We start from the raw sequence: 14308 nt of genomic DNA, 5'->3' as shown, positions 1-14308 counted from the left end.
CTTGAATAATTGTTTGGCTCTCGCTCAACACCCAATGAAATACCCTAGGCTAGCTTCTTGTTAAATTGAATCAAACTCTAGTTTACTTGTTTTCCGCGTCACCAATTGAATTGAAAACCATTTTCTTCTTAGCTTGACATTGAACTTATAAGAGTAAAGTGTAGACTGGTCCTCTGGATTGAATCTAAAGTACTATAATCACAACTGTTAACTTGGCAGTAGCAAAGATTTATATTTAGTGTATCACATAGACTTTGACGAAGTGTTTGCACCAGTTGCTCGGATAGAAACCATACGACTACTCGTGTTAGAAGCAAGTAATGGATGGGATATCCATCACCTAGATGTAAAAATTGTGTTCCTAAACGGATACTTAAACGAGGATGTATATGTTACTCAGCCAGAAGGTGTTGAAGAGAAAGGTAAAGAGAATCATGTATACAAACTCAGCAAAGCTCTATAAGGTTTACGTCAAGGAGATGGAGTTCAAAAAGTGCACCAAGGAACCTGCAGTATATCAAAAGAAAGAGAAGGGGGAACTTCTGATCATAGCTATATACGTCGATGACTTGTTTGTTACAGGGACTTTGCTCAACGTTATCAAGCATTTCAAAGATGATATATCAAGAAGATTTGAGATGTCAGACCTCGGGAAGCTTACATACTATCTTGGTATAGAAGTAACGCAAGGAGCTGATGGCATTCGAATCAAGCAAGGAGGATACGCGCAAGGTATACTTGTCAAGATGAAGATGGAATCATGTAACTATACTCACGTTCCGATGTACACGAGTTTGAAAGTATCAAAGGCAGAGGAGGAGCTTGAGATTGATGCAACATCGTATCGAAGCACCATAGGATGCTTAAGGTATCTTCTTCATACTCGACCGGACTTAGCATTCTCGTTCGGTGTATTGAGTAGATATATGCAAAGTCCAAGAGAGAGCAATGAGCAAGCCGTGGAGCATCTGTTGTGATATATAAAGGGCACCACTGAGTATGGTCTCTTCTTCAAACGGAATGGAACAACGAAAATTACACATTACAGTGACATCAGCCTTAACATAGACGTTGATGATGGAAGAAGCACTACAGGGTTTATGTTCTACCTAGGAACATTGCCGATCACGTGGACATCGTGCAAGCAACCCATAGTGGCACTCTCTTCATGTGAGGTGGAGTTCATGGCTGCTACAGAAGCCGCAAAACAAGCAATATGGTTAAAGGAGTTAATGGCCGAGATCATAAACAAAGAAGACAAGAAGGATGTATCACTCAAATTACCCTAAGGAGTGATTTTTACTCTCTAAAGTAAGAGGATCAGTTGTAGTACTTAGGGATCAAATCCACAGAGAGCATGGGCACACAATAGACTATAGAAATCAAGATTAAGCTAGGCAATCAATATTAAAGCAGTAAATAAAACAGGGTTGAACAAGGCAGTTGTTCGGTTTATTGATTGAGGTTTGTAAAGAATAAGATGAAAGCGCTAGACTTAAGAATTTATCAATCAAGAGAATCAAAACTACAATTCAAGGATGCTAATGGTTTATAGATTCAATTCTAGAACTCGATTTTAATAAGTAAGCAATCCAGCTTTCGCAGGTAATTACTAATCAGATGTCTAAGTCCAGTCTCAGATGTCGCTTGTTGACTTGGATCGAGCGTCGATCGATGCTATGGCCAAAGCATCGATCAATGTTTTCTTAGACAAGCATTAACGACCTAATTGATTAAGTTCGACTAGATTCCTAGACCAACTCTCGTATGCGCCTAGGTATCTAATCCAACAGAGTTCGGGTTCCGTTAATTGATTTCACTTTCGTGCCTCTCAACTATCCTATGATTCTAGGTTCAAACAATTAGTCACACTGTCGTGCTACTTTAACTATTCCAGATCCTAGTATTACAAATCACCATGATGTAGAGATCTATAGATAATCTAGAAATCCTAATTGATTATAAGTTTGACATTAAGCTCATGAAATCCCTAAACCTAACAAAATGAATTACTCAGATTATAAGTTTGACATTAACCGCTGGCTGAGGTTCGCTAGTACTACCATGTTCATAATCAGTTTCCCCATGATAATACCAAATTTTGTAACTTCGTGTAAACCCACTCAAATATAGATGAGTCCAAACATCCCACTCTTTAATAACCTTTCTATTTTTACAATTAGAGCAAGGACATCTTAACATACCTGTTTTTGCTTCCGGTTGTCGGTGAACTAACCCCATGAATTCGGTTATACCTCGTTGGTATTCTTCCGTAAGCAATCTCGTGTTCGGATCCAAATGAGGTCGATCGATCCAAGAACGAAAATAATTTGAAGAAGACATATTTTTTATGAATCAAATTCGTGTGTAAATAGAGTAAGAGGGAGGATGAAGATATGGAGTGAATGAAGAGGAAGAGGAATGCTTGTATTTATAGTTTAAATCCTGCCGACAGACCGAGGAAATTCCGACGGAATTCCGACGCCAACGGCTAGTTCGTCGGAATTTCCTCGGAATTTTGTAAAATCCCCCAACGGCTCTCCAACGGCTATAATATTTCCTCGGAATTCATCGGTTTTTTCCGAAGAACACATTTTTCCTCGAAATTTCCTCGGAATATTCCGACGGATTGATATTTCCTCGGAATTCCGTCGGTATATTCCGAGGAAATTCCGAGGAAACCAAATTTTTTGTTTCCTCGGAAATTCCTCGGGATATTCCGAGGATTTCATTTTCCATCGGAATGTCCGTCAGAATACCGCTGTTTTTTTGTAGTGAGACATGCAAGCAGTAACACAAATCATAGTCTGAATAATATAATAGATAAGAAAGCAAATATAATACCAATGGAGTTCCAATCAATCTCTGAAGAAGAATTAATCTTCTCTCCAAACCTAAGAGAAAACAATAGAATAGGATAACAGAAAAGCTTGTGCCATCAACAATGGCTTAGAAAACACATAAATGGGGTTTTAGGTCGTCCAAGGGTATTCTGGTAATTTGTGGTTGCTTCTGGGCTTCAGTCGGTCATAAAATATGCTTGGCCCGTATTCTGGCATCACCGTCGATCGACACCAAGGGTGCACCGTCGATCGACAGTCCTTCATCTCCTCGACAGGTTCTTCTTGCGAGGCAAACTGACCACTCTTCATTAAAACAGGCATAACTTCTTCTACATGATGATGATTGACCTCAAACTGGCGGCATTGGAAATCCAACTCAAATATCTATCATGTGTCAAACTATGGCCTCAATCTAACGGTAGTAAGGTCTCCATCCATAGCTAAACATCTGACGCATTTGTGCAGTTCTGCACTCATAAGGCTCCAAAAGACACCAAAATCACCACTTTCCTCCAAATCGTCCATGAACCTGTAAACACTCTAAATAGACTCTATATTGTAGTAAATATATCTTAAAACACCTATATACCATGGCTAATAATGGTTAAAATCCATGGTATATCAAAGGCCGTGTTGAAGATTGACAACAAGTCAGCAATTGCCCTCACCAAGAACCCGGTGTTTCATGGTAGAAGCAAACACATACTCTCGAAGTACCACTTCATTCGAGAATGTGTGGATTTCGACTTGATCGAAGTTAAACACGTACTTGGAGTGGAGCAGAAGACAGACATACTCACTAAACCATTAGCGAGGATCAACTTCGAAGAAATACGCAAGTTCATCGGAGTTCAGAAGATCAACATACCCGAGATTCAAATTGGAATTAATGGGGAGAATGTTGGATAATTTCAATTAACTTGAGGAGCAAGTTAACTCATTAAAGTGAAGTTTGATGGGTTAAGGAAAAAAAGAAAACATATCGAGCTTAAGATTTATGTTTTCATATTACTATTAAGTTAAAGAGTAGTTTAGTTCTATATAAAGAGTTCTCATGGAGAGATGTAACATCAAGAGAAACACATTGATTTAGTTTTGAGAGAATTTCTAAATCTAATAAGAAGAGTTAGTTCTTATAATCGATTGTGTTCTTGCAACTTCAGAAGTACGAAGTACTGATATAATCACATACATGGCTCTCGTAGGTTTATAGGTTTATTATTGATATCTAACTTAAAATAATTTATTGGTGATAAATGGATTGATCATAATCATCTATATATTGCTTAACGTTCCTTGAATTTCTGATTTGGTATATGTTATCTCTAATATATGGTTTAGTAGCGGATATGAATCATAAATATTTTTTGATATCGCTTTCTGTAAGTCAATATCAAAAAATTGTTTTCAACGTTTACGTGCATATACGAAGTATGCAAAAAAGAAAAAATAAGTTTATTTACGAAGTTTAATAATAAAGCCAAAAGAGTCACATTTGAACACGTGCGGGTTATCAAATAAATCAGTTCGTGGCTTGCTATTTTCTTCAAAGGCTATTCAAATTAAAATGCATGAGAGTTATACAAAGATCTTTGTTAAGGAAATGAAATGAAATGAATGAATAAAAGTATTATTAAAAAAAAAACTTTGTTAAGGTCATATTGTAACGTCAGCACCGCTCTGCTAGTGGACTTTTACGTATAATCGGCACGTGGATCTCACGATTTGGCTGATTATCGGCTCGTTATTTTTTTCAAGTTAGAAAGATTTGTATTTTTTTTTTTGCAAACGATTTTAAGTTAAAGATTTGTTAATATGCTATCACTATATGATTTTTCTCGTGCTTTATTTTCACTCTTGTAGTAGCACAAATCACTTTGATTGGTCATTTATTGTTTCACTATTCTAGTTCAAATACATTTAGTTCTAAATTTTTTTTTCGATATGGTTAAAAATATACGTTATTTTACTGATATAGATAATCAAACAAATTATATAAACCATTCAAAATACGCTATTGTATATCATAAACTCAGATGTTACAATATCATATTTTTACCGCAATGTTTACAAGCGCACCATGATTGTCAACCATGAGTAAACACACAACTCCTTATTCGGGTGGATTCGGCTCTAGTACACTTATAACACCTCGGCCATCTCCACTAATAGGCTTCCACGTCCATTTACTCGGTTTGTGGGTTTCATTATCTTTTTAGGTTTGAAAAACTTATTTACTGACCTAACAATCAATGCATAATTTTTCTATGTTTTATCTCCACTAATCCGATATCTTGAATCACTTCCGATAAGTGACATAAGTCAAATATATTTCCACTATTTCAGTTTAAACACGGCTAATTCAAATTTCTTTTGGATGTATGGCTTAAAAATAAATGTATTTTAATAATATAAATAGTGAAATAAACTCCAACTCTCTTAACATACACTAACATATACTGCAAATAACTAACTCAGTATTGATTTACACTGATAATTAATGATGATTAGAAACAAAAACTAGGAAAAATGAAAAAAAAAAAAGAAAAGAAGATGATACATGCAAGTATCTTTTTTACTTTTGAGAAAGACGTTGTTGAAAGCTGAAAAAGCCAAATAATCTTTTAAACATGAGATGGCTCGAAGTTATTATTGTTTGGGGTTCAAGGGGGCATGTATCTTGACTCCTTCCAAGCAACCATTTTCTTTTACCTTGCTTTTGGCCATAAGTGCGAAAGCGAAAAGAATGAATAAAATATAGCCTCATAAATGGATAATGATTTGATTTCTGTAATCATATTTACAACGCCAAACCAATAAAATTGTTTAGTTGAGTATTGATCCAGCAGTTTTCTTGGATTTTGGCTTAAGCATTTTCACATCGATCTTGTTATTTTATATGAGGGGATGTGAAATTCCACAGCAGTAATTTAGATAAGATATGTGGACTCTACTTCATCGTGTTACTCATTACGTTTGCTAAATATGGATGCAAAAGTGCAAAAAAATCCATGAATCATGTGATGATGTATTTGACGAAATGATACACCTATCCTAAAATGCTCATTCGTTTACATATGAAGACCAAAGACTTTTGCCTAAATGAATAGTATATTTATATACATATAAGATATAAATTAAACAATCTAATATACATAAGAATTTCATATAACTAAGACAACAAGAACCGAATATATCAAGCAATCATGTAGCTCAGCCGCATAGGGCACAGCTCAACCCAAGTTCGAACACTGATTTTAGTTTTAGGGAGGGACACTTAAATGAAGAATGGTAGTTTATCAGTTTTATTTATGGTCTACGATTTTTAGATAGTCTAAAATGAAAAGGAAAAACCTCCTATATATATTAGCTTGAAGAATATTATTCCATTCATGATTCATCAAAACTGATCTTTAGCATGGTTTGACGAATATTTGCTTATGACACACGATTTTCTGTAATTAACCTGTATTAAAGTTTTAACCCTCAAATTTTGGGTTGGTCATGGTTACAATTATAAAGGACTAAACTAAAATTAATTAAAACATTTGTACAAATTATTTAGTCTTTAATCCACATTTATTTCAGATCTTGTAAATATGAAGAGTTATTTTACCATTCATATATATAACTTAAATATTTTATATATTCGGTCAAATTAGGATATCAGGTCGAGAGGATATATCTATCGAGACAGAGAAAAGATCACCATTACTAATTGGACCCACGGTTGATGTTTTAAAGGCTTTCTGTTGGAAAATACGTTGTCCACCAAAGATTAAACATTTTCTATGGCAATTAGTGACAGGGTGTATAGTAGTGCGGAAGAATTTACAATTAAGGGGATTAAGGGGGATATTTGCTGTGTAAGGTGTGGAGCTAATGAAGAATCGATAAATCATGTGTTTTTTGAATGTCTTCCAGCTATTCAGGTTTGGGCGCTTTCGAAGATACCATCAAACCCAACTTTTTTCCCAACAAAAGCACTCTTTACAAATATGGATCATCTATTTTGGAGAGTCATTCCGCAGATGGAGGATCATCAGTTTATTTGGATACTTTGGTACATTTGGAAAGCCAAGAATAATAAAGTTTTCAGTAATTTGGATATGGATCCTATGGATACGCTTAAACTGGCAGAAACGGAGTCGACATTATGGGCTGAAGCACATGTCTTAAATGCTCAGGGAACGACTCCACAAATAAATACAATATTACCATCAATTCCTGGAAGATGGTGTTTTACGGATGGTTCGTGGAAAGAATGTTCTAAATTCTCAGGACAAGGTTGGCTCAGTACTTTGGTAGGGTTTGATGGATTGATGGGGACAAGGAATGTTCGGGCTAGTCTCTCGCTTCTTCATGCGGAGATGGAGGCGTTATTATGGGCAATGGAATGTATGAGGAATTTACGTCAATTTCAGGTTATGTTTGCAACGAATTGTTCTCAATTGGTGAAGATGGTTTCGGAACCAGAGGAGTGACCAGCTTTTGCAAGTTATTTGGAAGACATCAAGACCCTGAAAGAGTTTTTCACCCGATCAGAGCTTATCTATGTACCACGGACGCAAAACTCAAAGGCGGATAGTCTAGCACGCAGTGCTAGGAAGCAACCGTCTTTTATCGTTCACATGGATGCAGATCACCCGGTTTGGTTTAGAGAGTCAATATGAGTCTGTATAGTTGATGAAAAAAAAATATTTTATATATAGCTAATTCTTTATTTGTATGTTGCATCATTGCACAAAGGTCGTACTACTAATCTTCTCAGTTTCGTCTTAATTTTACCAAATTTCTTTGAAATAAGACGCATTAACTTACCAAGGAGAAGATACGTGCAAAATGTCTTTGTTCGAACCTTCGACGAAGCAACATAGTTTTTCATCTGAATGTATCAAAATACTCTTACCCTTTATTACATGACATCGCACTTTACTAAGACAGTAACAAATCATGTCTATTTTGGACATTTAACACACTTGCAAACTTTTCTCTCCCTATATATAGACATCGTCAAGCCACTAACGATCCTAACTGAAAACAGAGTAGTGTGGAAAGAAAGAAAACAGAGTATCCCCTTGAATATTCCACTCTCATTTTCCCTATGGATCCATATTTTGTTCAGTCATCGTTCTCCGCCTTCTCGCCGGAATATTCTCCGGAATCTTTCTCGTCCTCGTCTTCCAACAACTACTCTCTCCCCTTCAACGAGAACGACTCGGAAGAAATGCTTCTCTACGGACTTATCGAGCAGTCCACGCAACAAAACCTTCCGGTCAAAACAGAGGAAGAGGCCGGAACATCGAGAAAACCAGAGAAGTCATACAGAGGCGTAAGACGACGGCCATGGGGGAAGTTCGCGGCGGAGATAAGAGACTCAACCCGAAACGGTATTAGGGTTTGGCTCGGAACGTTTGAAAGCGCCGAAGAAGCGGCTCTTGCCTATGATCAAGCGGCTTTTTCGATGAGAGGCTCGTCGGCGATACTAAATTTTCCGGCGGAGAGAGTTAAAGAGTCGCTTTCGGAGATTATGTACAGCTACGAGGATGGGTGTTCACCGGTGGTGGCGTTGAAGAGGAAACACTCGATGAGAAGGAGAATGACCAATAGGAAGACGAAAGACACTGACTTTGATCACAGCTCCGTGAAGTTAGATAATGTAGTTGTGTTTGAGGATTTGGGAGAACAGTATCTTGAGGAGCTTTTGGGTTCTTCTGAAAACAGTGGGGCCTGGTGAAGATTTTTTTTCTGTATAATTTGTGTTTATAGGGTCCTTAAGCTTTTCGATGTTTCTAAATTTAGCCCCCAATATTTGTTTTTCATTTTTATTGTTTTTTTTGGCAATCCGCCAATATTTTTATTTGTGACAGTCTAATATTTGATATATTGAGAAAACATCGAAACCAGCTAGTACTTATTTTTGTGATACTTGACCTCTCTAAATTTTCTCGTTACTGCAAAGTATTTATCCTCAAGTAGTGAGTCAAACTCTTAACTTGTAGTATTGTTTATAATGATTATAATACACATTAGTTATTTAGAATATATACATAAATTTTGATTTTAGATTTGGAGAAGTTATACGAATTACGAGCCTATTAGACTATTGTTATGAGCATTTAGGAGCGAACTGCATGCATGTATAATAAAGTACTATGTTTTGTAACCATGAGCGACCTAAATCTACTAATAAATGATATTTTAAAGTATTTGATTTAAATAGACACCAACTGAAAAAGATGGTCAGGTGTTCTAATGAAAATCGTGACTTTACTTTCTCTGCGATTGGCTGGCAACTTCTAGAAACTTGTGGTATCTAGCGATTTTTTAATTTCTGATTGGAGGAAGTTAAGGACTATTTTAGTTAATTTATGAATTCTAGGTATTATCTGTGGATATGAGATATTTAAATTGTGTTATAAATCAATTGATGGATGTCTATAACCGGTCCGGTCCATAACCGGTTCATACGCTTAGAGAGAGACGGCCCAATCCTAGCTAGAGAGATGCGGCCGCGAGACTTAGAGAGAGAGAGAGAGAGGCGGCTCCATGGTTTAGGAGAAAAAAAAACTCAATTTCCTTTTCCTTGTATGATTAGGATTTTCCGTTCTCCTTTATGTTTATAATTTGTAATATTTCCTTTTATCTATCTTGTAATCCCCTATATAAAGGGAACACTTTATGATTAATAATATACAGAAACTTACAATTCTAAATCCTAAGTTTCACAACACGTTATCAGCACGAAACTCTAACACCCTGAGCCTAAAACCTAATCGATAAAACCCTAAACCTAAACCTAACTGGCGATCGAATCTAATCCTATCCCCGATCGCGTCTCTTGTTCTTGCAAGGCGTTCCAGCTCGTGTCCACCTGATCAGCTCCAGCCCCAAGGCGTTCCTGATCCTAGACGACCTCAGCTTCCCGTTCACATCAGAGCCGCTCGCGATCCCGACTGCAACAGCTCGCATTCCCGGATTAGCCGCTCGCAACCTCAGCACCGTTTGCGACCCGATAGGAAGCAACCAGCTCGCGTCCGTTCCAGCTCGCTGTCCAGCTCGAGGTTCTCTCTTGGTGGTCCGGTTTCTACAATCTACTAACCTAAGGTAATTCGAATTCTAAGAACATGAATCGAATTTGGTTGATTGTAAAGAATGAAACCCTAAAATATAATCTCTAAGATAAAGCCATAGGACAATAGATCAAAACCCTAGATGAGTAAATCGAAGCTCTAAAAGTTCGATGAGTAAATCGAAGCTCTATAAGTTCGATCCCCAAACCCTAAAAACGAGATTGATCCATTGATCAATTAAAATCAGAACCTTAAAGGTTTTGAATCTCAAATCAAATCACTTTGATCAAAGATCAAATTTTCGAAAATCACTAAACCCTAATTCGAAAAATATTGATTGATTAAAAATTATTGATTGATTGAAATTGAATTGATCATCTTGAATTTGAAATTGCTTGTTAATCAAATCGAAACCCTAAAAACCCTAATTCTGAAAATCGATTATGATTGTTTGAAATTGAACATTGATTGGTTGATTTGATCACCTAGAACTATTGTTAGGAATGTTTAAACTCGAATCTAATTGTTTGGCTTGTTTAAACTAAAACCCTAATGACCTAGTTTAAGATTATTTTAAATCGAAATCTAGAACTACATATTAGGTTAAACTGTTCTAGACTTGATCATACTCGTGGCCGTGTGGCCTTATTGCATTCATACCATAATAATCTGATCATATTGATTGATTGCAATTGCACTTAAAACTTATTCTAGGAATGGTATTGAATCAAACCAAATAGCCGTGTGGCTTGTTCTGTTTCTTGGCCGAGAGGTTTCTTGTTTTGTTTGCATCTCGTATGAACTGATAGAAACCATGTTAGGATTGCAATTACATGTTAAACTAAATGCATAAGAGTTAAACCGATTGCATACTTGGCCGTGCGGCTTGCTGATTGGCCGTGAGGCATAGATCTTGGCCGTTAGGCTTGATTGATTGATTGTTTGAACATAAAAGCCTAATCGTTTAAACACTAAAACCTATTCCTAAAAGATCTAAAAAATATTTCAGATGTCGAAAATCAACAATCTTGATTTTGCTGCCCTAAATCTATCTGGAGATAATTACCTTCAGTGGGCGCTTGATGCTAAGATCATCCTGAAATCCAAGGATATCGGTGAATGTATCACCGAGGGCAATAATGCCAGTGAAAAAGATCGATACAGAGCCATCTTGATCATTCGTCATCATCTAGCTGAGAGTCTCAAGGATCAGTATCTAACCATTGAGAATCCACTAGATCTTTGGAAAGAATTGAAATCAAGATATGATCACCTGAGAACGGTGATCTTACCAAAGGCTCGGTTTGATTGGACGAATCTCGGGATCCAAGACTATAAGTCTGTGGACGAGTACAACTCTGCACTGTTTAAGATTGTTTCTAAAATGAAATTGTGTGGTGAAAGTATTACGGATGAGGATATGCTTGAGAAAACCTTTTTCACTTTCCATACAAGCAATATGCTGTTACAACAACAGTACCGTGAGAAAGGTTTCAAGACATATGCTAATCTTATTTCTTGTTTCTTGCTCGCTGAGCAAAACAATGAATTATTGGTGAGAAACAGTCAGATGAGACCTCTTGGATCAGCTCCACTACCTGAAGCACACACGACAGAGGACAATAAAGAGTCCAACCACGTTCAAGGAAACGGCCAGCATGGTTGTGGTCGAGACAAATCGAACGGACGTGGCCGCGGTGAAAGATCTTTTGGCCGCGGGCGAGGGAATGGTCGAGACCATGGACGAGATCGTGGCTCATTTGGAAGAGGCCATGGTCGCGGCCGTGGATCTACATTCAAACCCCAACACTCGACCAAATCATCAGAAAAATTCGTGTGTCATAGGTGTGGAATGAGCAATCATTGGGCTAAGACTTGTAGGACTCCCAAGCATCTAGTTGACCTCTATCAAGAGAGTTTGAAAGGGAAGAATCCTGAAGCTCATATGACATATCAAGATGATGAAAATGATTTTGATCATGAAAAGGACGAACTTATGGATTATGAAACTTCAGATTGTCTTAAAGACTGAAGTTTGATTTCGACATTTGTAATCTAAATTTTGGTGTTCTTTGATTTGGTGTTTTCATTTCAAATGTTGTCATTTCTTTGAAACTTAATAATAAATGAATGGTTTTTATAAATGAAGTCTCTAAACCACATGATCTTAAAAAACAAAAGATACTTCATAAACCTAACTCTAAAAAACCCCAACATCTCCACCATTGTGGGTATAGCTAGTGTCATAGAGGGTCATGGCCAGGCTAACATCCTGTTGCCTATGGGTACACATCTTGAGATATCAGATGCCTTGTATTTACCCAAATCTAAGAGAAGTCTATTAAGCTTTAAAGACATTCGAATGAATGGTTTTCATATTGAAACCACGGGTGAAGGAAACAAAGAATCCCTTTAAATCTTTGATATCGTCCATGGCAATAAGAAAGTTTTAGAATCCATTCCCGCACTATCTACTGGTTTTTACCATGCTAAAGTCAGTATGATCGAAGTCAATGCCACTTTTAACAAAGAAGAAATTGGCAATTTCACTCTAAACTCAAACGGCCATTCTCTTAAAGATAAACAAATCATCCCTAAGCACCTATCTTGTGTTTCTTGTTCCCAAGGGAAACTCATTTCTAGGCCATCACCAGTTAAAGTCACTAAGGAAATGATAAACTTGGCATTTGCCAGGTTACTTGCTCAGATAATTTGATTACGAGCTCATTTCCAGACTATACGTCTTGGTAATACTGGTGAATTCACCTCCCAAGTGTTTAATGATTATTGTATGTCCATGGGGGTAAGTGTGGAACACTCCGTGGCACATGTACATACACAGAACGGCTTGGACGAATCATTTATGAAACGCATATAGCTCATAGCTCGACCATTACTCATGAGGTCGAGACTTTCGGTCTCAGCGTGGGGACACACGACCGATATTCCCCATTACAATTGCTTACGGGTCACGAGCCAGACATTTCCCATCTAAAGACATTCGGCTATGCCGTTTATGTTCCAATTGCTCCACCACAGAGAACAAAGATGGGACCTCAAAGGAGGATGGAGATATATGTTGGATTTGATTCCCCCATGATTTTAAAGTATCTCAAGCCAACTACGGGTGATTTGTTTAAAGGTCAGATACGCGGATTGACATTTCAATGAATCCGAATTTCTAACATTAGGGGGAGATAGCAGTAAAATGGTAAAAGAAATATCATGGAATCAAACATCCATATCTTGGCAAGATCCTCGGACTCAAGAATGAGATTTAGAAGTCCAAAAGATTATACAAAAGCTAGCTTAAACAATTGCCAGATTCCGTTACTGACCCGAATAGAATGACTAAGTCATAAATACCACTTGCAAATGCACCAATAAGAATTGATGTTCAAGAAGGACACAATCAAGTTGCTACTTAGTCTAAGGCACATTTGAAAACGTGGTAGACCAATAAGTTCCAAAGATAAAATCCCTCGGATATTAAAGAAAGGTGCTAATAAATCCGTGGACGAGGGAATCCTAGACATAGTCAATCCTAAGATGGACAAATTTAAAAGCCACGGCCGTGGATGAGGAAACCATAAAAAAATGGTTGTACCTAAGGTGCCTAACAATGAGGCTTGGGACGCCAAGCTTCAGGGTACTGAAGGTCATAATGAAACCTAAATAAGTTATGTCATGTCTGGGACACAAATGGAACAAGAGAAAGAATGTCGACATTGATGATAAATTTGCATGCAGTGTAACACTTGAGATTATGAAATGAATGAGGATCATGAACCCACGTCCATACATGAGTGCACTCAATGAATCAGATTAGATCAAATGGAAAGGGGATGTGGAGTTAAGTTCATTAAGAAAAGAGAGATTTTGGTCCCATAGTTCGGACACCTCTAGATATGAAACCAGTTGGACAAAATGAGTCTTTGTGAAAGAAATGATACATGGCGAGATAGCAAGATATAATGCACTGCCATATGCACAAGGATTCCACAAAGACCAGGAATCAATTATGAGGAGACATACTCCCCTATGGTGGATACAATAAACATTTAGATTCCTAACAAGTCTGGCCATAAAAGAAGAAAACTAGACTTGCGGTTAAAGGATGTAGAAACCGCCTACTTATATGGTCCACTGGATAATGAGATATATATAAAAGTCCCAGAGGGTATTGAATTGTCAAATGCAACAGGTTCTCGAGAACTAAAGTATACAAGCATATGTTAATGATATAAAATATCCTAGGAACCTCTGGAGAGATTTCTCAAACGGTTGAATACCTTAAGAAAGAATTTGAGATGAAAGATCTCGGGAAAAACGAAATTCTGTTTGGGATTACAGCTTGAGTACATAAGTGATGGAATCCTTGTGCATCAAATG

General features: G+C 37.2%; 1 protein-coding gene across 1 annotated transcript; it reads left to right on the top strand.

The window, feature by feature from the left end:
* The first annotated feature begins 7722 nt into the window (after positions 1 to 7722).
* LOC106449673 (ethylene-responsive transcription factor 1B) lies at positions 7723 to 8771 on the top strand. Its single transcript, XM_013891400.3, has one exon. It carries the CDS (start codon positions 7948 to 7950, stop codon positions 8578 to 8580), a length of 633 nt encoding a protein of 210 aa, XP_013746854.1. The 5' UTR covers positions 7723 to 7947; the 3' UTR covers positions 8581 to 8771.
* The last annotated feature ends 5537 nt before the right edge of the window (positions 8772 to 14308 follow it).

Source organism: Brassica napus, chromosome C1 (assembly GCF_020379485.1).
Source record: "Brassica napus cultivar Da-Ae chromosome C1, Da-Ae, whole genome shotgun sequence".
In the NCBI taxonomy this organism is placed as follows: domain Eukaryota; kingdom Viridiplantae; phylum Streptophyta; class Magnoliopsida; order Brassicales; family Brassicaceae; genus Brassica; species Brassica napus.
This window is presented reverse-complemented; position numbering and strand designations above follow the sequence as displayed.

Excerpts from the sequence above, each read along its gene's own strand:
- LOC106449673 (XM_013891400.3), top strand. The coding sequence starts at position 7,948 with ATGGATCCATATTTTGTTCAGTCATCGTTCTCCGCCTTCTCGCCGGAA.